Here is a 19,016-nt window from a genome sequence, read left to right on the forward strand (position 1 = left end):
AGTTGGATGCCTGAGGGAGGGTGGGACATTGACTTTAGAAAAGTTCACAAACTGATATCATCCTGATTTTGAGTTTGAGTCAAATCTTAAATGTTTCTCTATAAATATGTTATTATATTGTAGTTTTAATGTGGTAGGAAGTTCTGGGATATCCCATCATTTCTTTGGGCTCAGTTTCCTCATCTCTAGAATGAGGAATTAGGGTTAAATTAGGGTTAAATTGTCTCTAAAGTCCAGTCTCATTTTAACAAGCTGTGGTTCCTCCAAGACCATGTTTAAAGGTCCTCCTCAGCCTCCAGCAGTCACATTCAAGCAATGGTGTCTTTAGTGCATAATATTCCATCGGCCCTCACATGGGAGAAAGAAGGTTTCACTCTTGATTCTGATTGACTCTAGAATAATGTTGTAGCTGCCTGAGGTGGCCCAGATCAAAGCTGTGAGGAAGCTGTGGATAGAACAGCTAGCACTTTACCCATTCCTCAGGAGCTACCCAGCTTCTCCAGTCTGGGCCTTGGCTGGAATGGAGGCCAACTTCCCTCTAGTGGCCTTAAGCAATGGAAAATTTTCAAGTATACCTGATTTAGCATGTCCTGGAGGACAGTTCATGGCTGGTTTGACTGTTCCCTCTGATGAGAATGATGTCTGCTTTCTGGTGTCAGCCTTACCCTGTTCTTCACCTACCACTGAAAGGCAGGGGAAGAATTGGGGGACTTGCCTCTAAATCCATCGTCAGATATCGGTGTTGACTCTTTTCCACATAGGTTTTTTAAGTTGGTTAGTCAGACTTTAAGAGATCCATATGGACTGAATTTTCTTCATTTTTCAGTGTTGAGAGAGGAAATGGTGATTTTTGTCTAGGTTTTAGAGTGCTGCCTTGGTCTGTATTCTGTCTGGAAAGCATTGGATGTAACTTTCTGGCATATTTCTTTTGCCTTTCCAAATCCTATTAATTCATTGAGGTCAAATCATATCCAATGATAAATCTTTTTCTGGACTAGCCATGGATTTATAATCAGTAACACATGATTTAATTATTTTCTCTCTTCAGCTGTATTGAAAGCTTCTTTAGGATGGGGGAAATGTTTTATACTTTTGATCTGTCTTATGGCTCCAATGTGATAATTTGTGCTGAAAACATTAAAGCGTAATACTCAAGCAGTGGGACCAGTTTCTCCTTCTGGAATCAGCTTTGTTATTCTACAGTCTTGGCCTATGGAATTTGTTGACATAGCTTTCAGGTTACGCATCCCCAGATCTTTATGGTTCTGGGTTTCACTCCTGGTGAGCATCAAAAACTTTGAAACTTAAACTAATATCACAGCTGTGAGGACCCTACTACAAGCCTTCGGAGTCAAAATCTCCAGGGGGGCAGAGCCTGGATATCTATATTTTTAAAAATCTGCCTATGTGTGTCAAATATACAACTGTGGTTGAGAAAGTCTACCTCATGGCACATGAGGGCCATTCTTTTACGGAACTCTGCCAACAGAGGTTTCCCAAGTCCAGGCATCATTCAGAGAGGCCCAAACACACATTTTAGTAGGACAATGCTACGTGTGTGCCTAGGTACCCAGGAGCAGGTTACATGCGAGAGGATAGCCCAGGGATAACATACATTTTGAAAAGGAATTTCTCCATTGAAAGCATTTTTTTAAACCCTCAAACATAATGAGTGAGGACCAGAAGAGAGTAGAGGCTTATTGGGGAAATAGAAAGACAAATGCTAAAGCTAGAATGATGGGTGTGGTGGCCATCTACAAAGTGTGACTTCTAAGGCCCTACTGACTTAAAGTTCCATCATGAAAAACTCATTCCTTTGTCTTCAAACTTTGTCTTCCGTTAAAATGGACATACCTGTAAATCACACCTGCCTGGGCTCATCATATCCTTACCTGAGAACACATTGCAATAGGGTGTGGGAGAAGATCTGGCAAAAGTAGGTGGGATGGGGAAGAGGGGTTACCCAGGGAAGAAGCACACTTAACAGGGCATCTCACAGACAGTGGCAGCTGGACAAACATTGCCAATTTGATTCACTATCATTTTAAAAGAAAACAGCTCAAAGCTCAAGACCCACTGTTTTCATATTCTGTCTTTTCCTCCCTGACTACCCTACTGAGGAGGTTCTTGGCTCATCCTGGCAAATGATGCCAGCTCTTGAATTGAGAATAAAGCAACAGGAGAGTGGCCTCATCTCCAAGGAGATGGTCTGGTGGTCTAGGCTGGCCCCAGGAGCGACGACTCCAAGATCCAGCCCAAGGATTTTCTTCTGACTCGCTACGTGGCCTCTAGCTGGTCTCCAAACAGCTTTAGTTTCTGTGTATGTCAAACCAAGATAAATAGCTAACCTCCCATCTCTCTGGGGCATTGTAAGGCTTCACCACTGCCACTTTCATTAACATTTCCCCAAAGACCATAAGAAGAAAGCTTTTGAAAACTTTTAAGACTATTTTTACTGTCAGCATTATCATTATGATACTGGGGCTTAATGTAGCGGTAGGCAGAAAGAAGAATGTACCAGGAGCATGGGAAAAGAGAACACAGCAACTTCACTCAAAGAAGCAGTATTTGTAGTGGAAGAGAAGCACAAAAGGGGGTTTGGGTTGGGGTGCAACAGAGAGGAGTCTACAATTGATACCAGATGCCATCAGAAGCTAACGACCTGACAAACACCATCCTCATAAAACAAATTCCTTAAAAAGGAAGCAAATAGAAATATAAGCTAGTGAAAGAATTTGCAGCAGCTGCCCTAAAACCATTTCTCACTTCATAAACAGGTCTGGGTTTGATGCGCTTTTTTTCTTTCGTCTTCGTCTTATTTCATGCCACTTTCCCCCTCTTCCATGATCCCCCGTCTCACTCTTCCTTCCTTGCTGCCAATGCTAGATGGACTTCTCACACCGGTAGTCATAGCAACAGTAGTTAATGGAACACCCTCTTGATGGAAGGAAGCTCATTCACAGAATATGTTTTGTGTCTTACCTCTGTACATACTTGTCCTCAGTGATGTCAAGGATGAATTGGATGGAGTCACTGGAAAATAGTACATGCTATTTCACATTAATTTCTTGGCAGTGAGCTGACATGAACCAGAACTGTTAATGACTCTCTGTTTTCCAGTTATCTCTGCTTAACATGCTGAAGAAATACTATGTTTTGTGCACATCAAGGGCATGTAGCATCTATGGAACTTAAAGTTCTTTGACATCACTAATGAGGTGTTCTGATCTCATCCCATGAAGGATGGTCAGGTTTCAGATTCTTTATCCTGCTAGACTGAATAAAGACTCCGAGACAAAGGTTTACTTCCTGGATTGCATACATAATTAGCAGCACTGGATTTGGATAATACATGCTGACAATTAACAACATGTTCCCCCCAACTCATATATTCCTCCCTTCATCAGGCTCTGTGGAGTGAGTCTGATGGATACTACACCATCGCAGAGAATAATGAGGGCTCAAAGGAGTAAAAAAGTTTCCTTCATGCCACTCAACTCCAGTCCCTCCCTCCTATACCTAATAAGCCTAGATGAAAGAAGTGAGAATGTCACTGACATAAAACCTAAATCCCCTGGATGAAAGAAAAGGGGCAGCAACTTTAGCATATCCAAATCAAATCCACACTTTTTGGACTAGTGCTTTTGAAACAAATTCTCGTTATTTTAAGACAGTATGTGAAAATCAGTGGCATTTTAGTTTCCACTTTCTTACACTATTGCCCAGCTCCTTGATAAAATCATTCGCTGCTAACACAGTTTAATGGCAGATAGAACAAATTAATGATGGCAAGACTCACAGAAGTCATTTTGACTAATATTTTGTACCACTGGCAACAACATGATGAGCATGAAGCTACACAAAAATGTGCTGTTCTTTTCCCCCACTAGACGATGCCTCCCATAAGGGCATACTTGTTTCATCCCTGGTATAGCAACCAGTTCCTTGTCAATGCTGACTGCTCAGTGAATGTTTATGAATGAATGAATGAATGAATGAATAGAACAAGATGATTGGATCATTGTTTGATGATATTTTTGTATTTCATATTCCCATCTGTCACTATAAAATGAACAAATTTACCATTTTGATAGCCACTGACCGACCTTGATGTGTATGATATCTACAAATTTAATCCAACAAATATTTGTTGTATCTCCTACAATGAGGTGTATGGTGAACCCAAAAGCGAGTGAGAGTCAGTGTTTTTTGTCAAGAAGGTCTTAATCTAGTTGGGAGATTCAGCAGCATTTAGGAGACACTCAAATGCCCATCACCTTGTGGTTTAAAGAATGGATAAGTTAATTAATGGATAATTAATTAAATTAAAGAACAGGGAAATGCATTCATGACTATACTACAAGACAGAGTAAAAGAAGTGTGAAGAGAGTTTTTTGTTTTTTTTAATTTCCCTGGGAGGTTCAAATGAAGATATCTGCAGGGGCTTTTTGAAGAAGGGAGGCTTTTTAGAAAACTCAAAAAGCTTTCCCAGAAGTGGGAAAACCAAAACATATGGGTGGCTCATAGAAAACATGGCACTGAAGGTAGGACTTGAGCCATTTGCAGTAGAACAGTAGAGAGAGTTAACCCAAGAGTGATAACAGCCCTATGGGATCTGTACCATCATTATCCCCATCTCATGGGGAAGGCGATGAAACACTGGGGAATGAATATCTCAACCAAATCACACAGGTACTAAGTGGCGAATCCAGAATTCAAATTCACACAACATGGAGGCAATGCTTGAAATTTTCATCTCAGTGACTCAGCCTTGATAAGGGAGCAACACTCTTTTTGTTCTCTCCCACCCTTGCTGCTGTCACGTTCCCAGCAGAGTGTCCCTGAACGCTGGGGAGTTTAATTATTGCTCCTGTTCCTGGTTGACGAGCTCTAGAGATCTGGCAGCAGTTTTCTGCTGGGGTGCCATTCTGGCAGCATCTAGCACAATGTCAGGCACGTGGCAGGGAAGTGATATGTGTGAGTTTCCTCTTTCTGTCATGGGCTCAGTTTCCGATTAGCCAGTGCTGATGTTCAGTGGTGCATTACCAGTTATCAAAAATATTTCCATGCCAGTCAGTAAGTAAGTGTTGCTGCATCTGCCATCTCAAGCACCACACCCTTCCTACAGAGCCCCCTGCAACCAATTGATAATCAAACAATAGAAAGGCTAATGCCAGGGCCTCCAGGATTTACTCCTGACCTTTGTCCTGCATCTGTTCTGATTGTTTGGGACCCAGAAGTATTGGTTGTGAGATATTTCGAGGATCACCCTCTGATCTGTTCATTTCTGGTGCCACTGAGAGCTCTTGGGACTCACTCCCCACCTGTCCCATCGTCATTTTGTCTTCCTGGAAGATCCATAGAAAGCCAGTTCATTATCACTTGGTAGCTGACATTGTTCTTATTCATTTTATATTGTGATGTTCCATTTCACATAGAAGGAAGTGATGAATTTAATGTAGGTTTTGGAGAAACGTTGTTGCCTTTGGTTTAGAGGTACTTTACAGAGGGAGAGGCAAAGTCTTTACTGCTGCCTGTCAGTTCTGAGTCAGTCTAAGATACTTGTGTTTCTGTCACCCCCAGCTGTGTCCATCGGCCCTGTGGGGAGCAGGGCAGCTGTGTGCCATTGCTGCTTGATCACGCGGATGTGGTGAATTGTACCTCTGGTGGCCCCGGTCACATGAAGTGTGCTATCACCTGTCAAAGGGGATTTGCCCTTCAGACCAGAAGTGGGCATTACCTCAGGCCCATACAGGTGAGTCAGAAACCCACAGTCACGAGCACCAAGTTCCTGGGAAGGGCCACGTATGCATGTTCTCCCCCTGGCTCATGGGGGAAATGTAGGTGTTTTTAAATGTTTGGAAAGGAAAAGTGAACAGAGAGAAGCATGGCTTTATAGAAATGCAAGGTATATAGGAATAGGTGCAATTTCCGTTAACTAGGGTGTCAATTTCTCTCCGGGTGGGCAGTAGATAGGGACACTTATTCTGTTCTTCTCCCTTGCTTTTGTCTTCCTGTTAGGCATTGTGATCCCCACTTGTGCCTTCGAGAATGCTACAATTTAGACATGTCTACAATTTGCAGGCAAGATAGTTTGCAGTCAGCTTATTCTTCTGACCCCTCAGCCCTCCTTACAAGAATCCTAGAGGAAAAAGTCTGATTTTCTTCTCTCTGTTACTGAGGGGGGGATTTTATCATGATTCTGGTTTGACTGAAATTTCCAAATTTCTACAAGCTACCATGGCCCCACTTCCAGAATTTAAATGTGATCTGGAGGTAATAGAATGTATTAGCGAAGAGCATGGCTTGGGAGACAGACTTGGAATGCAGTTTTAACTCCACTGTTTTAGGTAAAACAAACGACGAAAGAAGCTAACCTCCTTAATTTTGTTTCCACACTTGTAAAAACAGTTAGAGTATTTAGGTCATTGGTTTATTTTGACGACTGACCGGAAGCAATTTATAGGCTCCTAGCGCAATGATAGGCACCTAGCTCTGTGAAGTTGCCATTCCTATGAGCATGATAATGTATTCACGACTGAGAATTGTGTTTCCTATCTTTCCTTTAGAGAGCTTTCAATACTCTACAGAGGAATTTGACACTTGAGAGCAACCATTAGAAAACAAGGGCTCAATGTGAGATAGAGACAGGATGCATTAGGCAAAAGGTGATGGCGTTTGAGAAGACGAGGAAGATGAGAAATGCTGAGGGCAGAGTGGAAGCACAATTGGTAGTCAGGTACCAATGGTTTGGAAGCTTGGGGTTATTTTCAGTTTTTGTACCAGTTGACTGCTTAGCAGGTTGTGGATCTATAGAAGAATTTCTCTTGTTTAGACATAGTCAGAATTTAAAGATGCAATCTTTGGTTTCAGATAGTTTAGGTTCTACACAGAGGGACAGGTTTAACATACCTTGAAAACACCAACTTCTCTGCTATGATAATCTGGTCGGAAAGGCAGAGCTCTTATCACCTGTCCTTAACCCAGATTAATTTGCACCAGAAAAGATATGGAAGGAATGAAAAAGGACAAGAAGAATGTAGGAACTGAGTACATTTGTGTGACAGGTAAAGAAGGAGCCAGAAGAGTCAGTGTTTGCGATGCATTAAAATTAGGAGCAAATTCAAGACAAAATGGCCAATACTTAATGAAGCCAGGAGAAAAAACAGGCAAAATATGCACAGTTTGAGAGTCATTCTTTAAGTGATCATTGTGGTCTGAGCCAGACTTCCAGGCTGTGTTCAGTGTGCAAGGGTCAGAGTCAGGAGAAGAAAGGTGGGGCTCACCCTTTGTCAACCATATGGTAGAGTCACCAAACTCAGCTCTCCACCTGACTGCTCCTGTCACCTGAGGCTGGCCCCAAGAAAGAAATTATATGATCCCCACTCATGATAACAAGGCAGTGGGGGATATTTGCTTCTTGTTGACCTAAGAACTGAAAGTAATCAGAAAAAAAACATGTCTGGCTTTGACTTGGGTTCTTCTGGCAGGCAACAGTGAAACACTGGGAAGCAGGGAGGAGCAGCTAGCCAGGAGTGGGTGTCAGAGGTGACAGGTGCTTTCACCAGTCATTTTTCCTTTGACTTTAGTGCCACTGTGGTCTCCTTGTGGATTGGCTGGCTGAGCTGCAGAATCTCCCCTCTCTCCCTTCCACCTTTGCTAACCCATTGGCTAGAATAACAGCTGTGCTTTTTCCCTAAACAAGCCATGAGCATCCAGGCCTCTCAATATCTGCTCTTCCTGTTGCCCTCACCCTGAACACTTTCTTCTCCCTGCTTCCCCTCTGCTGCTGAGAAGTCCTGCTCATCTTTCAAAGGCCGGCTCCTGAGTTACCTACTCTGTGAACCCACCCTCCCCACTCTCTCTCCTTCCCCAAAAGAGGCAATTCCTCCTCCAGCCTTGTAAGTGCTGCCTCACCACCACAAAACAAGCATGCATACATGATATTGCTATATTTTTTTACACATTTATATTTTCTTTCTTCTGGATCCATGTTTTCTCTTTCTTTCATTTTATCATTTGCATTGTTTGTATTATGTTCTGTCCAATCATTGTAGAAGGGAGTAGAACATAACAAAGATGTATCTCCTACATTTTCCTTAACTTCCTTTCCTCCCTTCCTCTCTCTCTTTATCCTTCTTTCCATTTTTCCCCTCTTTAGATGTTTTCTGATCCACTGTTTCAACCTGTGACTTGCTCTTCTGGTAGATCATTAGGTCTTGTTTATCCAGGCAAGAACCTGGCCCTTCTAGGTGCTCAAAAAATGCCTCCTCATTTGTTTTGTGGTGATGAACTCTAGGGCTCCCCTACAGAAATCATTAGGCCTAGGGAAGGAGCTACAGTCTCTCAAATTTAACCGCAACCTTAGTTAGTTGCCTCATAGCATTAATTCTCAGCTGTTCTTAGAGAACAGGCACTATTCTCAGAGGAAGTAATTATGTTTAATAGCCTTATCCCTTAGCTTCTCAGTAAGGGTCCCAGCAGGAAGCAGAAGACATGCTCCAAGGTGGGCAATTTGAAAGACTACAAAAAAGGGACTATGTGTATAAAGGTGGTAGAAGGATATAGGGAAATTACAAAGCATTGACACAGAATCCCAGGGTGAAGAGGTGATGTCACCTCTAGGCCTGAAGAGTCAACTATAGGGAGAAGTTAGCAGAACCCATGGGTAGAGAGCACAGGAACCTTGTGGAGAGTGCTGCCAAGAGTGAAGCCAACCTATAGCCACCCCTAGGGAGGGAGGAGCAAGCATCAGCACCCTGACCTCCCTTGCCTCTCTTTCTTTCTAATCTCCTGCCAGTGTTACCCTGGGGGTAAACCAAGCACAGGTCAGAGGCTTGAAGTCTGTAGGGGCCAGTGAGTGTCCCAGGGCACAGAGCAGGATGGAGGGAGAATTGGAGAAGCACGTGGAGGACAGCCAGGATTTTGGCTGGAGGAATGTCTTCATTTAATGATTCTCTTATACTAAGAGGTACCTTTCATCAGCATTGTACCTGGGTATTTTGGGATTGTACGTTCAGACAATAAGGCACAAAGAGAGAAAAAAATAATTTTGCTGTTGTGAATGTTTGCGCAAGTAAACATCAGGACTTTTCTAAAGCCTGGAAACTATTTTGATTAGTCTTTCTATGTGACTTTGATAGCAGAAAATTCTCTGTTTCTAGAAGGAAATTCTGCTCACATGTTCCTCTGGGCACTGGGACCGGGCTGTGAGCTGTATGCCCCTCGACTGTGGCATCCCTGACCCATCTTTGGTGAACTACGCAAACTTCTCCTGCTCAGAGGGGACAGACTTTCTGAAACGCTGCTCCATCTCCTGTGTCCCACCAGCCAAGCTTCAAGGTATTGTTTGGCCAAGCAGGAGCTGTATGCCAGTTGTCTTCAGGTTCTCTCTCTTTAAGTGTGCTTTGTGGGTCTTTTCATCACCCTGATGCCTTTCACATTTGGCTCTGCCATTCCACTGTCTTCTGATAACACGAACAAAATCCCAAAGTGCAACATCATTCTTTGTCCCAGTGACCTGGAAGGATCCCCTGGCTTAAGTTCTCATTAATGAAAGAAACTGTTTCTGTTTCCTGTTTTTATTGGGTTTGATGTCCTCTGGAGTCAAGCCAACTAACTGTTTTCTAATAATATTAATAATCAAGACACCATTTATCATGCCCATTTTTATTTTGTTTATGTATTTATGTGTGTATGTATGTATGTATGTATTTATGTATGTTTGGCCACACTCATGGCATATGGAAGTTCCTGGGCTAGGGATTGAATCCAAGCCACAGCTACAGCAATGTCAAATCCTTAACCCACTGTGTCGGGCTGGAGATCAAACCCGTGCCACCACAGCAACCCAAGCCACTGCAGTCAGGTTCGTAACCCACTGTGCCACAGCAGGAACTCCTATCATGACCATTTTTAAATCTGGTATTTACAACTATCCTATGAGTTAAGTTCCATCTTTGGCTTTTGGTTCTATCTGAGAGCTGAGAGCACAGTTATCTGAGCTGTACCTGGATGTACCACTAGGAAGAGATGACGATGGGGTAGAACTTTATCTAAACCCACATCTTGCTCTTTACCTCTTGGACTTAGGTATGCCTAACACTGATGGAGGAGTCTTGTTACTAATGTGATTTTCTGAGCCTCATACTGACAGATTCTTATTTAGTATGTCTGAGGCGGGTTAGTGATGCTACTCTGGGGACCCACAGATGGCACTTGGAGAAACCATGAATGACACTGAGGCATATGGTGTGGTGTTTAAGTACAGAACTTTGCATTCAAACTGCCTGAGTTCAAACCCTGCCTCTGCCCTTTCTAGTTTGAGCAAATTACTGAAACTCAATTTCCTCATCTGCAAAACAGGGGATAATGATGGTATCTATTTCATGGGGTTGTTTGCGGTTTGAAGTTTACACCAGTGAATATATGTAAAATGCTTAGAGCAAAGCCTGGCATATAATAAGCACTATAAAAGTGTCATATATTATTATTATAAAGCTTTCCATGATACTGTCACTGCTCTATTTTTATTTCTTGTAGTTAGGAAGCGAGGTAATGATTTGGTTGGTAGCCCTTCTTTCATCCATGTCAAGAAATAGCTTTCTGTCCTCTATGCTGTATAAGATATCACAGTAGTTGCTCTGGGGATAAAAAGATAAAAGATAAATATTTGAACTGAGGTTTCAGAGAAGCTTCTCAACAAGGAATAATGTGACTGATGGTATGTTGACAGATTTCTCTTCTTTCTGCTAGTATTTTATTTCTGGACTCTCTGTTCTGAGCATCCTGTGCTTCTTTTTCTTGGAGTTAGGACTGAGCCCGTGGCTGACCTGTTTGGAAGATGGGCTCTGGTCTCTCCCTGAAGCCTACTGCAAGTTGGAGTGTGATGCTCCCCCTGTTATCCCGAATGCCAACTTGCTCCTGCCTCACTGTCTCCAGGGCCACCATGATGTGGGCTCCACCTGCAGATATGAATGCAAACCAGGCTACTACGTGGTGGGAGGTGCGGACAATCAAGTCAGGAAGTAAGTTGGATTGTACCTGGTCTTTGCATTTCTCCGAACCTTTCTACCTTGCTCCTATTCCCTCATTTGCAAATCCTTGACCTCTGATTTGGAAACAATATTAAGATCTTCTGGGCTGTCCATGGTTTATTGTGGTGTTGTGTTTTTCTATATATTCCCTCTTCACCTCACAGGTGTATTCCCAATCATGACAGGCCAGTTGACCAGATATGCTTTCTGTAAAGATATTCTTTCCCACAGGAGATTCTAGAGTCTCATCTAGGTCCTTTTATTTTATTTATTTATTTTTTTTTTGTCTTTTTGCTATTTCTTGGGCCGCTCCCGCGGCATATGGAGGTTCCCAGGCTAAGGGTCAAATCGGAGCTGTAGCCACCGGCCTACGCCAGAGCTACAGCAACTTGGGATCTGATCCGTGTCTGCAACCCACACCACAGCTCATGGCAACGCCGGATCGTTAACCCACTGAGCAAGGTCAGGGACTGAATCCGCAACCTCATGGTTCCTAGTCGGATTTGTTAACCACTGCACCATGATGGGAACTCCATCTAGGTGCTTTTAAAGAGACTCTCTGCCCAAATCATTACTTTACCTTGAAAGTAAGTGTTAGAAGTTTCCCAAGTGGCATTCACATTGCCTGAGTCCAGCTCTCTGCTAGAACATCCTCATTAGGACAGTTGAAGGCTTGTGATTGTGACTGTGGGAGAAACTGCCTGGAATGGTCCCCAACGCAAGTACTTCCCAGCTACATGATGCTGAGAAGTTTTCTTTCTCTGCCTCAGTCTTTCTTATCTGTAAAAGGAAGATGATAATAATAGTAGAAGTAATAATAATGTAGGAACTATATAAATTAATATGTATAAAATGTCAGCCAGTAAATTTATTTTTAAAACATAAAACTCAATACATATTAGGTATTAATGTTGTAATTATAGTCTCTCTACTTTCTCCTTCTTGGACTTTGTGTATATACTCCTAGACCCACAAACCAAGAGGGCTTTTCTTTTGAAAGCATGGTGGATCAGAAAGAACAAAAGCTTCCATTTAAGAGGAAGGATTTTGAAGAAAGTCATGTGAAGGTTCAAATCCCAGTTGTCTCCCATTTTATTAGCTGAGTAACTTCAGGCAAGTTCCTTAACTTTTTGGGTTGCGTCTCCTTTGTACATTGGGGATAATGTCCTCACCAGAGTGCTGAGTTGAGGTGATATGTATTCAGAGCAGTGCCTGGCTTGTGCTAAACACTCAGTAAATGGTTTCAGAAAGAGAAACTTTTTCTGAGCAAATAAAACAAGCAAAAAGCTTTCAGAAGAAGAAACTCCTTGTACTTGGTAAACAGTAACTATTATTTCCCTACCATAGATTATGTCAGTAAAGAAGAAAATCAAGTTCATTTCTTATTCAGGAGTTAGTTCAAGAAAATCTGACCATAGTTTGTCTTTATATATATTTGGAGCTGACAAAATCCCAGCCATGGCATTACTGGTGATTACAGGAGAAGCTAGAATTCCCTAAGGGAGCAGAAGCAAATTGGGAAGCTTACTCTCTGGTTCAAATTTGCCCTTCTCTAGTCAATGTCCAGACATCTCAGGATTGAGTCTGGCTTCTCCCAGAGCCTTCCACTCCAGAGAAAGCCCAAGAACGTATTTGGGAGGGGGAGAGGGAGGTCCTCTCCTCAGCATCTCAGCCTGAGGCAGAAGTCAGGCTAATTAGAACATGAATAACACTGATGAAAAATTCATGGGACGCAGCATTCTGGTTCAGTGACTCTAGCAGGTATAGTCAACAGTTTTTGACAAGCGAAAACACATCTGTATGTGGTGGTCAAAGGATCTAGACCAATTTGCATTAGCACGCCCTGACAGGCAGCGAGTGCCCAGATCATCTTCCAGTGAGAATGGCATTATAACCAGCCTGAAGGCTGCTGCTTTCTTGCTTTTTTCCCTTCTCTTCTCACCTTCCTTTTCATACACCTGCTGCCAACCTAGGTGTCTACGAAACAGTGCAATGAATAATAGAGGGAGAGAGAAAAATCTCAGGACCTGGAGGAATTCGGGGTGGAGGGATTATTCCTAGCTCCCTCAGTCCATGGCTGAGCTTTGCATTAGGAACAATGGGAAAAAGACGCTTTCCCCCCTCCCCCGATGATGGGCTTTCTGTGGGATTTCCATCTCTGACTCTGCCAGCTTCTCCATCCCAGCAGGGGCACACAAGGGCCACTCGCTGGCATGGCTTTTCTGGTTGAGAAACTGGAAGCTTGCATCACAACGTCAGCATAGGTTTGGGCTTAAACATTTACATTTGCAAGCACCATGCTGAGGAGAGATTAAATTATTTACTGCACTGTGTAAACTGGTTTTAATCTTAGTTTACACCTGTTTACATAGCCAGCAGTGGATTGGTAATCAGAAGTTTGCAAGTCAGGAGTAAATCACTGTCACTTTGCTGCTTGTGTTTACTCAATGAACTATGTTAGCTTTGTTTCTAGCTTGGGTAAAAGAGCCCAGAGTTGTACAAATGAGGCCCTAAAATTCTTTTTAGGACATGTAGGCAAGGGGAAAGGAAATTGAGAAAACCTGGCAGGGAGATCAACGCAGACAGAGTGGGCACATGCTAATTTTCCGCAGCTCTCCAAGGAGGGAAAAAGCCCCCTGGTTGGTCAAATCCATCGTTTGTTCTTTGCATGACCCTGACCAATATACTCAATATCCACATGTCTCAATTGTTGCATCCTTAACATCAGAGGTAGTAATGATTTCTCTCCAACAGTTTTGTTTTGAGGCCCAAAGTAGGTAATGTACTGAAAGCGTTCTGTAAACTATGAAGTTCAATTCATGCCCTCAATATTACTTTTTGTTCATTTCTTTTTAAAAGAAGGAAACAACTACCAGAATATCAGCCAAGTACATTCCCTTCCTGCTCCTTCTCAAGTCTGTTGAATATTATTTCAAGAGAAAAAAAGATAAGTGCTGGATCTGACTTTGCTCTTCCAGCTAACCTGTTGAAGCTTTGTCTCATTCCACTTGGGGCTGGCAGAGAAGGCACAGCTGTAGCCGCCACTTCCTTACTTGCTAGCTCCAAGTCAGCCTCTGGGTTAGGAGCAAAGTCACATGTTGCATAAAACCTCAGCTCTGGCCTCCTGGAGCACACAGCCTCTGTGCCTCCTCTTTCCTGTGCATTATTTCTCCTTGCGATGGGCTTAGAAGAAGCCAGGGACTGCAGGCAGGTGTTTTTTCCTGGCCCCTGGATCCCTTGCCCTTTCTCCCTGGGATCTGAAGGAGGCACTGCTTACACTGAATCTAGTCTTTGAGGACAGGGAAATGCAATTGCTTTGGCTTGTGTCAAGGACTTTGACCTTGAAGTCATGGGTAGAGTCAACATCACCCAAAGCTTATGGATTTCCCAGAGGGAAATTGAAAAGGAAAGTACATGAAGATTGGGGGTGACAGAAACTCAATAAGATAAAATAAATACCCGTTAAATATAGCCATATCATGAAATATCCTGTCATCATTAAAAGTGTTTGGAAGAATATTAATGACACGGGAAAACATTCACAATATAAGTGGATAAAAGCAAGAAAATATTGTTATAAATGACACAATCCCGTTTTCCATATTAAAGGCATATTTTTGTCATTCTTTTTCAATAGCTAGCTATGATTATGATATTAGCAATGTAATCTCTAGGCAGTAGGTTTATAGGGAAGAGAACTTTCTTTTTCTGCTAATTCATATTTGCTTAATTTTCTAGACTTTATAATGATATAAGTGGATAAACAGTTTAAAAACAAAATAATGAGGCATTCCTATTGTGACTCAATGTGTTACAAACCTAACTAGTATCCATGAGAATGTGGGTTCAATCCCTGGCCTTGCTCAGTGGGTTAAGGATACGGTGTTGCTGGGAGCTGTGGTATAGGTCGCACAGGTGGCTCAGACCGCGAGTTGCTATGGCTGTGACATAGGTCAGCAGCTGCAGTTCTGATTTGACCCCTAGCCTGGGAACTTCCATATGCTACACATGCAGCCCTAAAAAGCAAAATAATAATAATAATAATAAAGTGAGCTGTAGATAGGAGATCTTAGCCACTTTGTGGGCGCAGAGCATGATAAAAGGAAAACTAGGCAGAACTTTGTAAATAGGCAAACCAAGGAGAGATCAGCACTCCAAGAAGGCAGTAAGAAAGGTGCATGACCCTTCCATCCTGTGCCAGATACTTCTGTTTTGAAGATGAGCACTGTCTCTGCTCTCAAAGGCCATTTCGACCTCTTCTCCCCCAATCCTAATACGTCTTCCCCAACTTATAGCAGGTCACCTTGCTCCCTAAAGTACAAGGGTCTGCCTGCAGATGTGCAGGCTAACTGAACACCTCAAGATATATCCCCCTGCTTCTTTCTGTCTCAAATACATTATGAACTTTTCCACCTTTGCTCTTGATCCCATAGCCCTTCTTGGGAATTTCTCTCACTCTATGATCCTTCCTCTTTCCTACATCTGAAGGCTCTCTTCCTCTCACTCTTTAATTGTCTTAAGTCTCTCTTTTGTTTGTTTGTTTGTTTGTTTAGTGCCTCACTCATGGCATATGGAAATTCCCAGGTTAGGGGTTGAATCAGAGCTGTAGCTGCTGGCACCACAGCCACAGCAACACAGGATCCAAGCCTCATCTGCGACCTACACCACAACTCACCACAACACCAGATCCTTAACCCACTGAGCAAGGCCAGGGGTTGAACTTGTGTCCTCATGGATACTAGTCAACTTTTCTTGACCCCGTGTCCTTCTCCAGCTACCACATCTTCTGCCTCCCTTTTCCAACGAAACTTGTTCGAAGAGTCATTTGTATTCACTGTCTCCATCTTGCCGTCTTCTTTCGCCTTCACACTTTGACACTCAGCTTTTCATTCCCATCTTTCCACTAAAGCTGAGCCTACCATGGACCTCTCTGCTGCCAAGTGCAGGGACTCTTCTTTACCTTATGTTATGTGAGACTATTTGGCTTACATTGTGGTCACACTGAGATAGGATGGATCCTGGCACCCAAAATTGGTTTGAATGTTGAAAGTAATGATCCCACACATAGACCAAGAGAGAATGAAAAGGTTTAGTACTCAGTGAAGCTTCTTGGGAAGAGAAGGGGAGAATCCCAAGTTAGTCTTCAAATGGCTTGAGCAATCTGTGAAAATAGACTGATTGGGAGTTCTGTAGTGGTCAGGGAGTGGGGCTTGGGTGAGGGTTTGTGCATGTGAACAGGACCTGGCATGGTTTGAACTTTCTACTGAGGCCAGAAGAAGAAGCACCCAGTCTTTCTTACAGTCTTGCTAAGACATGGGAGATGGAGGGCAAGGCTTGAAAGCTGTCAGAGTCAAATATCAAAGATGGAGGCTGACGCTTGGGTGCAGCGGAGTTGGCTAGACTCTCCTTGAGACTTCTTCCTGGATAATTCTTCTCTAACTCACTCCCTTGATGTCCCTTTTCTCTGTCTCTTCTCAGTTTCCTTGCCTAGCCTTTTCTTCTCTGCTCATTTCTTCAAAGTTGTTTCTCTGAGCTCACTTTTTTATTCTGCATATTTGTCTGGGCTGAAGCTCATTTACCCCATAGCCTTGACTACCTCCCACATGCTGATGATTCCCAAGACGATACCTGCAATCTAGTCTCTTCCCTTAAGGGCCATAAGGTCCATTAGGACAACCACTTTGATATGCGATTTTGCATTTCAAACTCATCCCATATAAAACAGAGCTTAGTGTAAACTTTTTCAAATCTGCACATCCTTCTGTGTTCCCTTTGGTTGAGCAGGTCAGTGTCCTTCACCCTCAGTCAAATCAGTCATTATCTTCCATCAAGTGTCATCATCTTACTGACCCTTAGATATGGCCCTTTATCTGTGTTCCTGCTGCTACTTCTCCATGACAGATCATTATGTGTCTTCACTTCTGAACTGATTTTTCTGACTCCAGTCTTTCCCTCTTCAATACATTCACTACTTTGCAGCAAAAATGATCTTCACAGAACTCAAATCCAGTTATATTACCCCCTACATAAAACTAAGTGATGAGAGTTCCCATTGTGGCTCAGAGGATTAAGGATGATGTAGTCTCTGTGAGGATATGGGTTCGATCCCTGGCCTTGCTCAGTGGATTAAGGATCTGGCATGTCACAGGCTATGGCAGGGTCTTCAGCTGAAGCTCCAATTTGATCTCTAGCCCAGGAACTTGTATATGCTGCAGGTACGGCCTTTAAAAGAAAAGGAAAAAAATACCAAATGACCAGCCTTCCTGCTATTGTCATTTAAGAAAATTAAAAAGCTTCAACTTAAAATGTGTTCAAGGTCTTGTGTGCTCTAGCTGGGCCTGCCTTAACCTCCCCAGCTTATCGCTCATTATCTTCCTAAGAGATCACTTCCCTCCCACTGTTAAACACAGTACCTTCTGCAGTGCAGGCTCTGGTGCTCTGAATTTCTTTTACTTCTTTATGTACACCATGGCTAGCCTGCCTCTGGGCCTTCAAACACGCTCCTCCTTCTGTTCAGAGCTCTCCCCAAAGTGACCTTTTGCTTGGCTAACTCCTACTTCCCTATTTTTAGAATAGGTGTGATTTTTATCTCTGAAATCTCTGAGATTTTCCCGATCTGTTGGAAGGGTCCCTCCCATGGTTTCCCATCACACAGGAAACTTCCCTGACAAAATCCTTTATTTCATGGCATAGAAATGGTGCAGTGACCTGTCCAATAGACCATGGATATTTGTTTAGCCTCATGTGCCCAGTGGCATCTACATTTATTAGTAGGTACTCAATAAATACTTTATGAATGGATAAAATGACCACATTTCTTAGAAAAATCATGGTAGGGTTTTGATGAAAATTTGATGCTAAAAATGGTGAAGGAAAGAAGGGTTTTTTTTTTTTCTAATGGGGGGTGCAAAGTTCTATTTCAAGTGCTTTAGAGTGGAAGAAAACTTTTTTTTTTTTGTCTTTTTTTTTTTTTTTTTGCCATTTCTTGGGCCGCTCCCTCGGCATATGGAGGTTCCCAGGCTAGGGGTCGAATCGGAGCTGCAGCCACCGGCCTACGCCAGAGCCACAGCAACGCAGAATCCGAGCCGCGTCTGCAACCTATACCACAGCTCACGGCAACACCGGATTGTTAACCCACTGAGCAAGGGCAGGGACCGAACCCACAACCTCATGGTTCCTAGTCGGATTCGTTAACCACTGCGCCACGACGGGAACTCCAGAAAACTTTTAAAATAGTGTGTCCATTTTGCTTCTACTAATTGTCTCAGCAGCATAGAAGTAATCATCATTCTCTAGAGACAGTTTTAAGTTCATTTATTCAACTGACATTTAAACTTGATGGGCAAACTCTATACAAGTTGGTGGTAATAGAAAAAGGATGAGACCTCTCAAGAAGCTCCCCAGAACAATGGTTCTCATACCTGGCTCTACCTTAGCATCACCTGGGGAGAGTTCAAGTATCTTCCTGCCCAGCTCACACCCCAAACCAACTACACCAGAATCTCTGGAAGTGGGAACCAGGCATTAGTCCTTTGCAAAGCTCCCAGGTCACTCTAATGTACAACCCAAAATCAAGAAGCAGTTTAGAAGCATGAACCTTTTTCTTCATGTAAGAACAATCAGTCATGGGATTTTGACTTTCCTAAAAATATCCAGAATAACGTTTACTTTTCTCAAAATTACTGTAGCACCACTTTGGCATGCCAGAGTTTTACATGTCTCTTTGAGGTTTATTTATTTTTCGAGTTAATAAAGAAAATACAGACAATAGTAACTCCAAAGAAATTGTAAGGTTTAGATAGTTTCAGAGTTCTTTCTCATTTGCATTTTAAAATATACACATACCCTGCTTGTCTTTTTTCTCCCATGCAATTTACCTCTACATACATATCATCATTAATCATTCCATTGTTTCATTAACCTGACTTCCCAGGAAGCTAAAATAAATGTATTTGACTTTTATTTTATTAAAAAGACCAT

General features: G+C 42.7%; 1 protein-coding gene across 6 annotated transcripts in view; it reads left to right on the plus strand.

The window, feature by feature from the left end:
- Window positions 1-19,016, plus strand: part of PAPPA2 (pappalysin 2) — a 522,663-nt gene that overhangs the window by 430,386 nt on the left and 73,261 nt on the right. For all 6 annotated transcript variants that reach the window (XR_014816258.1, XM_084977645.1, XM_084977647.1 and 3 more), the window contains 3 exons: window positions 5,584-5,755; window positions 9,165-9,342; window positions 10,814-11,027. Coding sequence is in view for 5 of the 6 variants with exons in the window: in XM_084977645.1 (XP_084833771.1) it covers window positions 5,584-5,755; window positions 9,165-9,342; window positions 10,814-11,027 (564 nt within the window). In the remaining variant the exon portion in view is untranslated. The remainder of the gene's footprint in view (window positions 1-5,583; window positions 5,756-9,164; window positions 9,343-10,813; window positions 11,028-19,016) is intronic.

The sequence above is a fragment of the Sus scrofa genome, chromosome 9 (assembly GCF_054392235.1).
Source record: "Sus scrofa isolate SSC_HxYL_T2T_F1_AM1 chromosome 9, Sscrofa_HxYL_maternal_Yorkshire_Landrace_v2.0, whole genome shotgun sequence".
In the NCBI taxonomy this organism is placed as follows: Eukaryota; Metazoa; Chordata; class Mammalia; order Artiodactyla; family Suidae; genus Sus; species Sus scrofa.